Source organism: Pholcus phalangioides, unplaced genomic scaffold (assembly GCF_987345545.1).
Source record: "Pholcus phalangioides strain wild (caught in Gottingen) unplaced genomic scaffold, Ppha-v1.0 ptg000008l_1, whole genome shotgun sequence".
NCBI classification, from domain to species: Eukaryota; Metazoa; Arthropoda; class Arachnida; order Araneae; family Pholcidae; genus Pholcus; species Pholcus phalangioides.
In genome coordinates, this window is record NW_028301601.1 from 12,121,958 (window position 1) to 12,137,084 (window position 15,127).

Here is a 15,127-nt window from a genome sequence, read left to right on the forward strand (position 1 = left end):
TACAGGATAAGTGATGATGGCTCACAAAAATAAGTACTATTTCAAGGATTATGTTATCTAGCATTATTAAGAATGTTAGAATAATTCGGGAACAAAAAAATTCGTTGTTCCCTTCACTGAAACTCTGTCGGCGTCCTGCCAGGGTCACCATTAGGGGCATCATTTCAACTTTTTTGCGGTGGGGGGGGGGCAAAGAGCATGTATGTGTGTGTGTATATAGTATATGTTTGAGAGAGCCCTAGACATTGGTTATAACTTTTTTGAATTTCTCACTTTTGAATTCTTCTATATTTTTTTCCTTCTGAAATTTTCATTTTTTTGCTTCTTTCCAGTTCACATAATTAATTTGTTTTCTTTTTTCATACATAAATAAATTATATTTTTCAATGCAATGTTTTTTCACTACACTGCATATTACAGCTGCTTATGGCGCTGGTATGGGGGGGGGGCTTACGTTAATCCCACGTGGTCTAGTGGTTAGGATACCTGGCTCTCACCCAGGAGGCCCGGGTTCGATTCCCGGCTTGGGAAGCGTTTTCTTTATATCCCGGGAGGGACAGAGCTTGGGTCGTGTTTGGTCTGTCGGAGCAACTGTCGGTATGGGGGGGCCATTCAAGTATTACGTAAGCAGATTTTCAGCCATTTTTGACCCCTCCCCCCCTTTGTCAGCAAAAGGCAGCACAAAACACTGACCCCCCCCCCCGTCAGCAGCTTAGAATATTTCATATCATCAAAAAGGGGTGGTTGATGACGTAAACAACCTTCAAACCCTCCCCCCCCCCCCGGTCATCAAAAGTCCACAAATCCGAAACCCCCTCCTCGATGCTGACGTAATACTTGAATGACCCCTATTAGTGAGTTTCGACAAATTTTAAATTTTCATAATATTCATTTTGTACATTTTTCGATATATATATATTTGTATATATACCATTTTTAGTGTGTTTCCTTAAGCCCAAATGACGGGCTGCAGGTAAGCCCAAATGAGGCTTCGCACCCGGGCGGCAGGTAAGCTTGAGCCGTTCCTGCCCAGCACCCTTCCTGATCCATTGCCAGGGGCACCAGACCCCTGCCCTGCTTTAGTTGCGGCCCCGTCCGTTCCTCGTGAGTTCGGGCCTCAGACAAATATGAACTTCGGCAGGAAGCCATGGGTTTTCTGATTCAGGATAGGGGTAGGATAGATAATAGAAAATCCCGTAAAGAACCCGTTGGTCAGCCCAGGGCCGTCTCTATTTTACCGTAGAATAGAGACGGCCCTGTTCAGCCCTCCTTCTCGGGAGCCCTCCGAAGTTCATAAAAGATACCAATCTTGTGTTTTGGCTCCAGTAACGCAAATCCCATCTCAAATGAAAAAATATATAACCTTTTTCTTAAAATGTATAAAATTCAGCAAGATTTTAGTCATATTGATCGATCTTTAATAATAAATTAGCCAGATCGGATGGGTTTTTTATTACTTGAACTCTTTTAATTGCACAACTTTTAGTTTAAATTCTTTGCTGGAGTGAAATCCATGTTCGAATGAATTTGAATTGTCTTCCCTGTGAAACAAAAAATTGTTTTTTCGCTCTAGTTTTTTTTGAAATTTTTCAAAAACCTTCAGAATTTGGCAACACAACAATACCATGCTCTGATTGGTCGAGCCCGTATGGTTAATTTGGGTAACATGTTACATCGTAGTTTGTAACATGTCTTTGACTTTATTTTCAGTGTCTTAAAAGATTTCGGTAAGCTTTATATTACTGCACATCATCTTGGTTATTCGACATGCTTTCGAAAGAAAATCATCACGTCGAGGGATTTTTGAAGTGCAATATTGGAATCGTGTTTCTCAGCCATTGCTTCCAGAAGTCGGAGAGGAGGGCGAGAGGCGTAGTCACGTGACACGGATCAGCCAATCTGGAGTCGGCTCTGGGGCCCTGCTCCGTCCAGTAGTGCAAAGGGAAGAGAGAGAGATGCTATGTGTTTTATAATTGCGTAGCCATTGTGATTAGAGCATGTCGGTTGAGGGTGTGCTCCAAGATCTCGTAATATCATGTGTTCTGAGGCCAACACAATGTCTCTAAAATGCCGGAGGCCAAAAAAGAAAAGAAGCTAAAGGTATTTCTCACATTTATTCATGTCTAAACCCTCCCGTTATCCTAATCGTTTCATTTCCAGCCATGCTCCCGATCAGTGAAGTTGTACCGATTATGTTGTCCTTGCATTTTTGCAATTTTTTCGTGTTTTGAAGAGAATCCGACCGAAAAACGATTCGGTAAGCGTTTCATAAGCATAATTATTATGAGTTTGAGGTCCGATTTGTACGTGATCGCTTTTGCCGTTGGATTAGGATGTGGAAAAAAAAACATCGGCGTGGAATCAGATGGTATCAAATCTCGGCTCGTATCGTCATTCGCGATGTAAATATCTTTTTTCATTCGTTCTCATGAAAATGGCGCCAATCTGTTAGGATAACAGCGTAAGGTTTCAATTTTCTGTTTTTCCCGTGTGGATTGTAAGCGGTGGCATGTGGATTTTTTTTGGCGTGATTTACATTCGATGTTCCGTATGCCTACTCGCCGACTGATAATGTGGGGGGAAAAAATGGCGATCTCGTAACTTTTTGGTTTCGGAATGGATCGCCAGAGGGCGCGTGGTACGTTACCAGCTGTAGGTTTGTTTTTGTTTGGCATTTTTTTTTTTTTTTTAATTTTATTGCAGGGTCGTTATTTCCAAATGTTTTTGGAAAACTTTTTTTTAATAATCTTAGAGAAAAAGTTTGTATATCAACATGGTAAGAATTTTATTGATGAGATATTAAATGATGTCCTTTTTCTAAACATTATTCCTCATGTTATAGGGAGTGGGAACAAAACTAATAGACACTCGTTGAAATTCTATGGAAATAATATTTGACACAATTTAAATCAAAGCCAATTTCGTATTGAAAAAGAGTGGAAACATGGTTATGCAGTGATGTAACTGGCATGCCATGAGGTCAAATATCCCGAAATTTTGGAGAGAAACCATGTAAATGTGCGTGGAGATGAACTCGCTATGGTGTCCCCTCCCGCATTAGCTACCACGCTGAGAAAAGAGGAGACCCCCGCATGTCTAACATATGCATACTTCGTCGTGCCGGGAAATTTGAGTCAGATTTCGGAAATTTTTTCGGATACATATGGACTCTAAGAATCAATTGAATTGGTTGATTTGAATGTTGTTGTCGGCTCGAATTTCATGTTGGCTTTTGCTTGCCATATATCTTGGTTTATTGTGAGCTTTGGTTACTAAGCATATTTGTTCTTATGGATTAGATTATAAAGTATTTTTGTATTCCTTGAATCATACATAAGCAGAGCAAAAAAAAAATTAGGAATAGATATAGTATAAAACAAGGTGTTTGTGGCCATCTAATGTAAAATGCGTAGTTTTTAGGCTGATGCGACAGTTTTCACTTTTCAGTGTATTGGTGGCAAACATTTTCAAGAAATTTTTTCATAACATGAACTGAATTAGAAAAAAATTTAGTGGTTCCTGAGAGTTTAATCCTGAATTATCACTCTTAAAGAAGTGCCATGAAACGGCTGTGAAAGGAGAGATTTATTTGTGTGAAAATGATGCGAATGAGGCACAGCGTTTTGTGGGGATTGGTCAGTTGAGCAAGATTTCCCCAAAGGCTGAGAGTTGTTTCCAAGGGCACTGGATAATGTGTGGGTTGTCATCATTAAGGTGGAAAACCAAGCAATGTTGATCCTCGTCCTCTCTTCGTTACCATCAAAGCATTTCTTGTGCTTTTGAATTGCTTATCTCAAAATGTGTGGTAAGTATTTTATGTCCCTGGTTAACACTTAAGTGTTCATGAGAAGAATGCTCATTTACAGCTGACTTAGCAACCTTTCCCATTCTGCAATTTAATTTTGTATACTAATGGATCTTTAGTAATTTTTTTTTTCTTTTTGATTGATCTTTTTGTGCTTGATGTAGAGAAGTGTATGTAGGTATTACAAAAATATCTATATATCGGCCAGATTTGTTGAGCACAAACAAAATTGTATACTGTGTCGGTGTTGTAAAGTCAATTATAGCTGAGCGTGTCCTGTATTCTTTTTGCGAACACCCAAGTGTTAGCCAGTGGCACAAAATATTTTCCACGTATTTTTAGTAAAGCAATCCATATTCAAAAAGCACAAGAACTGTTTCCTTAGAAAAGATGAGAGGATGAAGATCTCAACAGTGCTTGTTTTTCAGTCTTAAAGTAGATGAAATCTACACCCATGCATTATCCAGAGCGCTTAGAAACAACTTAATGTATTGGGAGAAATCTTGCTTACCTGACCAATCCCTAAAAAGCAGTGCAACTGAAGCAGAGAATACTTAAATAGTAGCCCTTTTCCTGCCTTTTAAGAAAGATTTCTTGAAAACGTACACGTTTTCAACAATTTCATTAACGGGTAAAATCATTGTCACGTTGGTCTGAAACCTGCAATGATTTTTTTAGCTATAGTATAACTTTTTTTGGTGATGTGTTGTTGATCTTGTTTTTTCTTTGCTGAGAAAAACATCAGGAAGCATAACAAATAGTTGTCAGTAATGAAATTGAGTCATTCTTTTGGACGTCATTCTTACCAAAGAAAATAGCTAAAAGGGATACTATTGGCTGTACAAATGACAGTAAAAAATTAACTACACAAACAAACATTCTTAGATTAAATAAGGGATTGAGATGGAAAATGAAGTAGCATAATTATGAAATGAATAAGCGTTATAGGCACCCCTTTTAAATAATAGAATGGTAGAAGCAAAAAATCTCTGGGTTCGGTCAACAGTCTGTGGGTTCAATAATATCACTGAATGGGCAGGAATCGTATTACCAGATGTTTTCAATGCATGGTCTGCTGAGCTCTTTGATAATGTGTGTAGTATAGATTGTGACCTGCAGGCCTGCAGAATAGGATTTAAAGTTTGTATGCTGCATCAATATGACTAAGGTAGTCGGATACCTTAAGGTATCACCTTTTTACGACATTAGTAACATCACAACAACAACTAGATGAATAACCCCTACTAACAACTATCAGCCCCATTGAGTGGAGTGAGTAGAATGAAGAACAAAGTTAGAATGCCACACTTCTGGTTTATCCAGGCCTATTTATAATTGTAGAGAACAGGTTTGTTCTCTGCGCACTGAAAGAACAGGTTTCTTCCGGCATACCTGGAAAACTATGACATCAATCCGTTCATTTGCATATTGCGACACAATAAAAACTATTTCGGGTATTCTGTATTTTTGGATGGCAACAGTTTGATAATCGGGAAGGAAGCCGGCCAGACTTTACCCAGGATATCAATACGGCCATGGAGGATGAGACCAAGACAATGGATTATACGTAACCCGCAGAAGTCATTTGCCCTCCGCTAGTTAAACAATGTATTTAATTACAATAATTTCATTACAAGGAATAATCACATACCTTGAACATAATCACAAAAGTCGCATTGACACAACCAGGTCCTCACCCGGGGGGGGGGGAACCTAGCGTAAGCTAGTTAACTAGGGGGCATATCGGGACATCGGAAACACGTAATGTGAGACCCAAAAGGGGCGATACGTTACATTATCAAATGCTTTAAAATGTATGCAGACAATAAGGACTGTTTGCACAGGTTTAGTCGATAAGCGATTAAGTAACTTAGTGAAATAAAGACTATTATATTTTTTCGGTTATGTAGACCTATGCACCAATGGCCATGGCCTGTCACTCTTGGAGCAGTCTTTTGGCTCTCTTGAGGGGGGGGGGGTTATTTTGATCTCGTGCGGGAATCTGTTTATGCTTCATTGTCTCCTGCCGTTTAGCTAGAATGCTGCTGAAATATAAGATGGGGAAGTAGCCAGAGGACATAAGCTTCAGGTTTGTTAAAGAATCTCTTCACCATGAATGTTTGTTGAACTACAGAAAACTACCTTAACAAACAAGCTATAAATTAATCAATGTTGGAAATATTGGAAGCTATGGGATATTCCGTCACCGTGCTGCCAGGAGTTGATATATTTTTGAATCTTCAAATTGCTGGTGTGGAGAATTTATTATACGGGGTGTTTCAAAAAGAATCGCCCGGTTTGAGATGTGTGTATTACGAAAAATATTGAACATAAGACATTTAAGATTAATTCTATATTACACTAGCAAAAATACCTGGCACTGCCTGAGTTTTCTTCAATTACTAGGAGGATTTAAAAAGCAAAAAATCATTGTAAACGAATGTGCATGTTGGAAACACATTGTAAGAGAACCACGGTAACCAAAGTAAACATTCCGAAAGTGATTGTTGGGGCCCGGGAACCATTGTTGCCCAATGGTTTTTTGGCATTTGCCCTGCTCTGACAAACTTTTAAAGTAGCCTGTGGTTCAATCCTGGTCCTATTTGGTATATATGATAGTGATAGGAACCGAGAGACACCCAGGCTCTGTCACACTCAGTGATATAAGCACATTGTCCCTGGGGACTCGGGTGCCTCCGGGGAAACCTAACCATTTATTGATCTTGAGAAAGATATATTACATTCATGGGCAGGTGCCATTACGCACCTCGCCAGTAAACAAATATAAAATTTTGTAATCGAAAAATGGTGATTCATGTAAATAAATCAAAATTGTAAATCACAGGTTATAAATCACAAAATCATCGTAATAATCGGGAATAGTTCTTGATAAAATTTGATCTGCTTCTCTTCAGGGATTTTCATTGGATCAGTAACTATCACATCAATGAAAGCTGTCAATCTGCTGCTGGGTTGATCTAATCGCTGCACAGTGTAGTTTAATTTGGTCTAAAGACATCAGTAATTGCTGCCTGTATCCAGCTTTTCGATAAGCCAGCGTGGATCAAATTATTCTCGACTACTCAGGCTCCTCTTCTCTAAACAGATGTACGAGATTGCTGTCTGGGTGTAATTGATGTCGTAGTCTAGTGGTTCTCCTAACTGGCATAGGTGGCTCTCTATCTGGTTCTGGCTCCGTGACTGTAGTTCTGATATCCTCAGGGTGCTGCTCTAGAAAGTGGACCATATTGGTGGTACGTATTTTACTTATCGAATCTTCCCGCTTCAGGATGCACTCAAGCCAAGGTATTCGCAAATGTTCAGCTGGCTCTCTGAAGTGGAAAGCCGCTGTGGGGCATAGAGTTGGGTAGTGAAGAGGCGTGCCCATGGCCAAACATGAGCATTTATCACTGGGGATTGATTTTGAACCTATGAAGGTTAGCCAGAAATGGACCATGGCCCGTCATCTCACGTGACCATTTATAGTTCTGAGGCATTACATGTCGCAGGATGCTATGAGTTGATCGACAGGCTCTGTGTTGTCATCCCACCTCTGTTGCCATTCATTCATTAGATCCTTCCATAGGATTGCTTTGGCGTGTGATGTGGGAAGCAGCAGATCACCTGTAATGATTTCGCCTTCAGTAGCTTCCTTCGCTGTGGTATGTTTTGCGTTGTTCTGCAACGAGCCCTCGGCTAACTTAAAATGTTCTGTGGTAAAAGTTTGCATATGCATAATAGAGTTTTTCTATGCTTTTCTTAAAATTCTTGCAGATTTTTCTGCGACGTACGTCGCACATTTCGGCATATTCTGCTTTGGGGCTCTAGACTGTCCAAAAATTCAAAATTACAAATTGTAATTAATATTTGGCTTCAATTATTATAATAAATTAGTGTGAAACGTAATACACAAAAAAGTAAGTTACTCATGTTATCGACCTATTTTGTTTAAAATATTGCCTAAAAGCATCCATTTAGGTTTTTTTTTTTTTGATGGCTTAAACCAGTTTTTGCCACTTGTCATGTCAAAACTGGTTTTTAATGTTCAAAACTCAACCCTGGTGATCGCCAAAACAATAAATGCGTCAAGTGGGTGGTTATAAAAGAAAAATACCTAGTTGATAAATTTTGAGCCTTATAAAATCATTTCTGCAAATTTCAGGTGAGTAACATGTTTTCCCCCAAAGCAGAATGTTTTGCGATGTTCTGCAACGAGCCCTCAGCTGACTGAAAATGTTCTGCGGTAAAAATTCGCATATACATAATAGGGTTTTCTACATTATTCTTAAAATTCTTCCAGATTGTTCTGCAACAGCACTGGTTGTTCTGTGACGTACGTCACACATTTTGGCACATTCTGCTTTGGGGATGTTTTCTGGAATGAAATCTGCTAGTGCTCGGTATAAAATAAACACCATGATAACCTCTAATTTTCATTGTCAGCTGCATATTTATCTGGTGTTTTGCTCATCGATGTCACATATTCAAGGTTTGGCTCATCTTAGTCACCATGGTGACCAGAAAACCAATCTTGGCGCCTAAAATTTTTGATGTAGGATTGTTAAATTGGAGAAAGATGACATAAAATTTTCTGATTTTATAATAACATGATAAATTAATTATTTTGCTTCTTACAAAATTAGGTATTTTTCTAAATTAATTACCTTTTTCCACAAAAACAGGACCCTACACAGAAAAAAACAGAACCCGGTTTTTCTCGGATGGTAGAACAAAATTTTCATTAGTTTTTGTATCCCTGGTATGTGTGTGCAATAGTGTTTAGAGATTTTTTTTAATGATAGTGGCTTTTCCAAACATGGGGAAAATTCAAGTCCTGCGGGAAAGTGGAAAAAACGTTATGGTAAAGCCTCAATAATTCGAGGGGGGTGGGACAGAGGTCACACCTTGGATTATCGAAAAACTCTAATTATCCGAAATATAATAAGAAATTCTTCAAATGTTGGTTTTACATTTAAAAAAAAGACAAGCAAAGCAGTGCACTTGTATTTTTATTCTTCAATGAGATGTAGGTGCCATAGGATGTGTTTCAAAAAATGAATGTTAAAAGGGCACGGAGATTTGAGGGAAAACTTGGGACGGGAATTGATGGTGAACGATGCTGAGACACTGATAGCTTGCAACTGTCTCTCCAATGATTTTAGCGATTCTTTAGCAATGATATGAGCAATTACAGGACAATGCAATTGTCCACTATTTCAAAAAAAAAAAAAATCAAACCTGCTCTTCTTATCCTCCTCGCTCCCCGGAAAGTTAAACTTGTCTATGTCCATTCAAGAGAATCTAATCTTTTATTACAGCAGTTACCAATGACAAGTGTGGGAGCTGCCTAGTCTTTTTTCAAACTGCTGTTGTTGTGGTCATAGTAACAGACTCGCATCGCAAAGACCCTGGTCCGAACCCCAATGTTGCCACAGTGGTGATTGGCTGAAGTTGGTTTTCTGTGGTTCCCAGCATCTCTTTGTTAAAAAGTCTCACTGATTATTACACCTTGCTAATAGTTTGAAAAATAGATGGCAGCACTATACCAAGCATTACACGAAAAAAACCATCAGATTTACAATACAGACTCACACATTTTCAACATGTACTAATTTGTTAGATGTTCCGCAGTGATATGGACAAGGTGCATGTGTGGTTTAGTAATAGTAGTCCATTTCGAACTAAAAATTACTGTTGAATACATACATATGGTCTACATAAGGTCTCAAGAATGAAATTTGAAAATTTTCATTGTCTTTTATTATCCAAAAACGAACTTTCCGGGCTCTACTGTATTTAGGAACTCATTTGATGAGCCAGAAACCTTTCTTGGCTACTAAGAAATGTGTTTTTTAGATTGTCATGCTTTGCACATATCCATAACCTTTTTAAAATCTGTAATGATTCTATCCAGACCTATTCGCAGGGCTTGACAAATCCCGGGCCGCCACCTAAAATTTTTCAAGTTTGGTTAATGAATTGGGATCTTATGACAGCACAATTTTTTTTTAATTATTGCAGTTATGGAAAAGTTTTTTTCCTTAAGGGGGAAAAAAAAGCTGCTTGGCTCCTAAGAAATTTGCCTAGTATTTTTAAATTATTTTTTCGATTTGTCACGTCCTGCCTATTCGGCCAGCCACATCTCATTCAATTTTATTTTTCATTTATTTTATTTTTTTATGCTTTTATGGATTTTTGCCCACTACGTGTTTTATATTTTTTTTCAATATTTTAATTTTTTGGTGTCCATCTTACAGTTGACCAACTTGAAATTCCAAGGTGGTTCTGTTTGATATCTTAATGAGTCTCTCATATAATGGGTGCCATTCAGGATGAAAATACAAATGTAAGCCCTAATTCTTGGTGTTTTTTTTTTTTTTAAATTTCATTTTGTTTGTTTACCGATTAAAATGTTATGAAGAACATATTTACCTTCCAAAAATGTATTGCTGGGAGTTTGTTATATTGTACAGCAGTTAATCTTTTCTAAAGTCGCCGTATCTCCATTTTATTTTATACACCTATAGGCTTGAGCGAACGTAGACTACAAAAATAGGAATATTACAAACTTTACCTATGCCTTTTGATTGTCACAGACCTGCCAACTTTCCGGGTTTAGCCTGGCAATGTCGGATTTCGCAGTGCTTACAGGGCTTCCGGATTATGAATCCATGTTGCCGGTTTCAATTATTACCATTGCAAGAATTAAAAACTTTTTAAAAAATTAAGTTTGGGGTTTTTCGCTGGCACTCTTTCTCTTTTTTTTTTTTTTTTTTTAAATAAGCAAACCTGAGAAAGCGCTCACTTTTCCGCATGAATTCTTTCACGTGATGAGAAACCTCTTGCGAAATTGCATCGCCTGAACTCTAGGCGCTGTAGTACCATGTGTGAACAGTGATCAAAGCCGTCCAAATCTATAATTGTAAATAAATATGGTGGCTCATGGATGTTTTTTTATGCATGTTTGATTGTTAGTCAGCTGGTAGATAATTCAGTAGATATTGCTATGCTGGTCATATTTCATAGTGAAAATTATTTAAAATCTGGATCTACCAGGAAATACGGGATGGTCAGTTTAAAGAAAAATTCTTAATTTATACGGAGTGCAAAAGCCTTGATAACCAAGCTGAGGTGAAGGTGAAGTTATTTGAATTATTTGAAACTTTATTTAACATGATGAAATAGGTTAGGAAAGAAAATTCATTCCTCTGGGGAGAATCGAACCACCAACCACTATCTGGGCGAATGCTCTATCATTCAGCCACAGAGGACATATCCTTGCAGCAGAGGTTTTCAACTGGTGTTCCGTGAAGCCATTGGGCCTCCGCAGCCGCTTGAGGAAAATAAAATGAATTAGTAAATTTCATAAATTTAAAAAATCAAAGGAATTTGAGGCCCTGCCACAGAAATTATATATTCAAAGTATTCCGTGAAGTTAAAAAAAGGTTGAGAACCACTGCCTTAGAGCATATGTATCGTTGCTGAATGAGACTATGCATGGACTCCCTTCTGGCTCAGCTAATAGCTTTTACGATGTTAGTCCCAGGATAGCAACACGTACAGAGAAAATCACTCTCTGCTGTTCATATGGGATACGAAAGCCTGGATAACCAAGAGAAGATGGGCATGCACAGTCACATCCAGCATTCATATCTGTCCTCTGCAGCTCAATGGTGGAGCACTCGCCCGGACAGTGAAATGTTTGTGGTTTGATTCCCCACAAAAGGAATCTGAATTTTCTTTTCGAACTTCACCTTCATCCCCCACTTGGTTATCCAGGCTTTCGTACTCCATATGAACAGCAGAAAGTGACATTGTGTTTCTTTATATTCTAATTTGTTTAAAATTGCAGATATGAGCAGAATGGTTGTGGGAAGGGGTCTATAAATCTCGCTTAATTAAATGATTTCACATTTAATATAAAAATAAATTTGTAACATACCCAGTTGACATCTGAAATTCAAGGAAGCATGTTTCAAAAAATAAAAAATACTGCTTTGAAATAGACAGCAAATGATAATGAAAAATACGGAAATGTCCCGTAAAATATGTATAATATAGTTACCTTATGTATTACTTATTTATGTTCTTATTATGGCCATAAAAAAATTTGACATGGAAAAGTACATTTGCCGGATTTTTGAGTAGGTCGCAAGATTTTCGCGAGGAAGTTACAGGATTTTTACCATCTGAAAGTTTGCAGGTCTGCTTTCAATTTTTCTATCTTATTTTCCCTCTGCCATGTCTTTTTACAGTTTTACCGTGTTGAAAAAGAGCGAATTCAACATGGCATTCGTGACATGTTTAATTTATTCTTGTAGCTCATTGAACAATCGCCTGTATTTTTTTTTTTTTTTTTTTTTTTTTTTTTTTTTTTTTTTTTTTTTTTTTTTTTGTTACTTGCACCCTTTGTTTTTGTATTTCTCGCTTTTTTCCGTCAATTTTACGGGAACAGTTCAGTATTGCAGCAAAGAAATCTGGATTATTTTTAACTTTTAACTCCTGGAAGGGAAAAAAGACTTACTGAAGAATAACATTTTGTTTTGATCAAGAAGAAATATGTTTACCACATCAAATATTTGCAAAATGAATAACACCGGATGAACTTCTGTTACTTAATGGGTAGGAAACTCTACTCATTAGGACAGATGCATTGGGTATTATTTATTAGCTGCTATACACAGTGGTCATAAAATAACTCCTTACATACAAGCTCGTAGAAGATGCAAAATGTAACATATGCGATTTAAAATTTGAGATATGGGTGTTTCAGAGTATGCGCTCGAGAATGACGAGATACAAAAACCTAGCTCTTATATACGTTGAAGTGCGAAATGTCATGGGATACCTCTTAATATTTCTGCACTTTTCGCTGGGTAAAAGGTCTCGTACGATATTAAGGGGTATCCCATGACTTTTGGCACTTCAGCACTGAAGTCATGGGATACCTCTTAACCCCAAAGCAGAATGTTTTGCATTGTTCTGCAACAAACTCTTGGCTGACTGAAAATGTTCTGACAGTAAAAAATCCCATAATAGTGTTTCTACACTAAACTTTTCTTAAAATTCTTCCAGATTGTTCTGTAGTACCACTTATTGTTCTGCGACATACGTCGCAGATTTTGGCACATTCTGCTTTGGTCCTCTTAATATTGTGTGGGACTCATTTTACCTGGCAAAGTGCAGCAATATTAAGAGGTATCGCATGGCTTTTAGCACTTCGGTGTATACTGTTACAGCAACAAAGTTTTGAAAAATTAAATTGCTAACACTCGCTTTTATGTATTGCAAAGTAATTTGTGCTGTAAAAAACACCATAAATGGCATTGGAATGGTACCTGTAGCATGATAATCACCAGTACAAACAACCAATGCAGATAAAATTTCTGCCATATGAAGTCCCCCATTGGGGTGGGGTTGGTGCACCAAACGTTTAGTGAGATCTTTTCTATAGTTCGTTTCAGGTTAACTTTGCAGTGAAGAGGAAGCTACGAGAGAACTGCATCACTCGTTTCTATGACAACGAAAGCCTCTTAACCTATGTATCGATGCGCGGCCTCGGTAAGGTATGGCTGATTCTCGCCAATCTCGCAGAAAAAAATATTTTTTATGTATAACGTAATGTTTGTAGAAAAAATTGCAGTCGGTTAGTAACAATTAGCTAATAAAAAAAAAAAACCATCGTCGATACTTTCAGAAATTAAAGTGCGGTTTTCGAAAAAAAAAAATATATATTTTTTTAAAGTATCTTAATAACTCTTATGAACCCGGTTTTCACGTTTGAATAGCTCTAAATAATAATAATAAAAATGATACGAAAAAATTTAGAATTCTTTTACTTACTTTTCTTGCCAAAATTTCCATCGCTCACCCACCCGAACGCATAGACGTCGATGCCACTTGTTATCACTACAGTTTGTCATTTTTTACGGATTCCCATTCTATGGAATCCTCACTTGAAGTTGTAGAACTATCGGATTCTTTATTACTTATTAATTGTTGCTCCAACATGTGTTCCATCAGGCCATCTGCAATCCAAAATTCCTTCCTTTTCAATAACGTGCATTATTGCCAAAAAGAACGGAGAACATTTTAGCGTGTTTCTATCTCTGGTGAAAAGAAAGGTACAACTGTCACAGAAGGAAAAAATACACTGCAAGTCTAAACCATTGTGGGTCTCTCTCTCTTGCTTATTTATATTTATCTGGAGAGACATCGAAGGGACATCTGGAGGAACAGCCTCTGCTGTGGGGGAGAAGATGGCGTGTTGGTGTGGGTGCAAAAGAGACATTACTTATGTCAACACCCTCCGCTATCCTATGAACACGGCAAGAAATAGATAATTTTAAAGGGGGGGGGCGCCTGGAACTATAACCTACACCCATAAAGAGAGCCTCTCACAACGGTATCGGCGCTGTCGTGAAACAGGGACACTTCCTGTAATCAATGAGTGAATATCTGAATTCGTTGGAGGCTATTTTCGAGAGAAAAGAAAAACTGAATATTCGTCTGGGTGTGTGGGGTTATAACTACATGCAAAACTGAATGAAAAATTGTAGCTATTGGAAAAATTCAACAAAATGACATATATATATATATATATATATATATATATACACACACACACACACACACACACACACACTGCTGGCCACCGTAAATGCAACACCCTGAAGGAAGCATGCAAATAATATGAAATTTACAACATGCATTAGCGGAGGTGAGATATGCAAATGATTAGAATTTCAGCGCAGACGCACATCACGCGCGCCTGTGGCGCCACTTCAAAGCGCTATTTAAGGCTTGGAGATTTCGACGATTTGAAGTACGGCAATTGTGTTTTTCTTGTGGTTTTTTCAAAAAAACGATCAATTATGCCTCGTAGAAAACAGCGATCATCTTTTGATCAAGTATCCGAGTTCGACAGAGGAAGGATAGTGGCCTACCGAGATGTGGATTATCTTTCAGGGAAATCGGTAGTCGTGTTGGACGAAACCAAACAACTGTAATGCGGATATGTGATCGTTGGATGCAGGAGGGTACGACGGACCGACGTGTTCGATCGCATCCACCTCAGTGCACCACTTCACGTGATGACAGACGTATTGTGCGTATGGCAGTGACGGATCGCTCAGCCACACCACGAACCATAGCACAGCACATTCAGTCTGTACCGCATCATCCAGTGTCTGCGCGTACCATTCGACGCCGTTTACAGCAGAGTGGTCTGTCCGCAAGACGTCCATTGCTTCGTCTACCCTTGACGCAGAACCACAGACGTCTCCGCTGCCAATGGTGCGATGAAAGAAGGATGTGGACGGC

General features: G+C 38.2%; 1 protein-coding gene and 1 non-coding gene across 4 annotated transcripts in view; both read left to right on the plus strand.

Annotated features, from left to right (window-relative positions):
* Positions 1 to 459: 459 nt before the first annotated feature.
* TRNAE-CUC (transfer RNA glutamic acid (anticodon CUC)) lies at positions 460 to 531 on the plus strand. Its single transcript has one exon. It is a non-coding gene; the product is annotated as a tRNA-Glu (tRNA).
* A 1,096-nt stretch (positions 532 to 1,627) lies between these two features.
* fs(1)h (female sterile (1) homeotic) overlaps positions 1,628 to 15,127 on the plus strand; it is a 44,387-nt gene continuing 30,887 nt past the window's right edge. Inside the window, exons 1-2 of one of the 3 annotated variants that reach the window (XM_089234202.1) lie at positions 1,628 to 2,100; positions 10,063 to 10,151. In XM_089234202.1, coding sequence (XP_089090328.1) covers positions 10,122 to 10,151 — 30 coding nt within the window. In that variant the 5' untranslated portion in view covers positions 1,628 to 2,100; positions 10,063 to 10,121. The remainder of the gene's footprint in view (positions 2,101 to 10,062; positions 10,152 to 15,127) is intronic. The other 2 variants (XM_089234200.1, XM_089234203.1) reach the window with 2 other exon arrangements.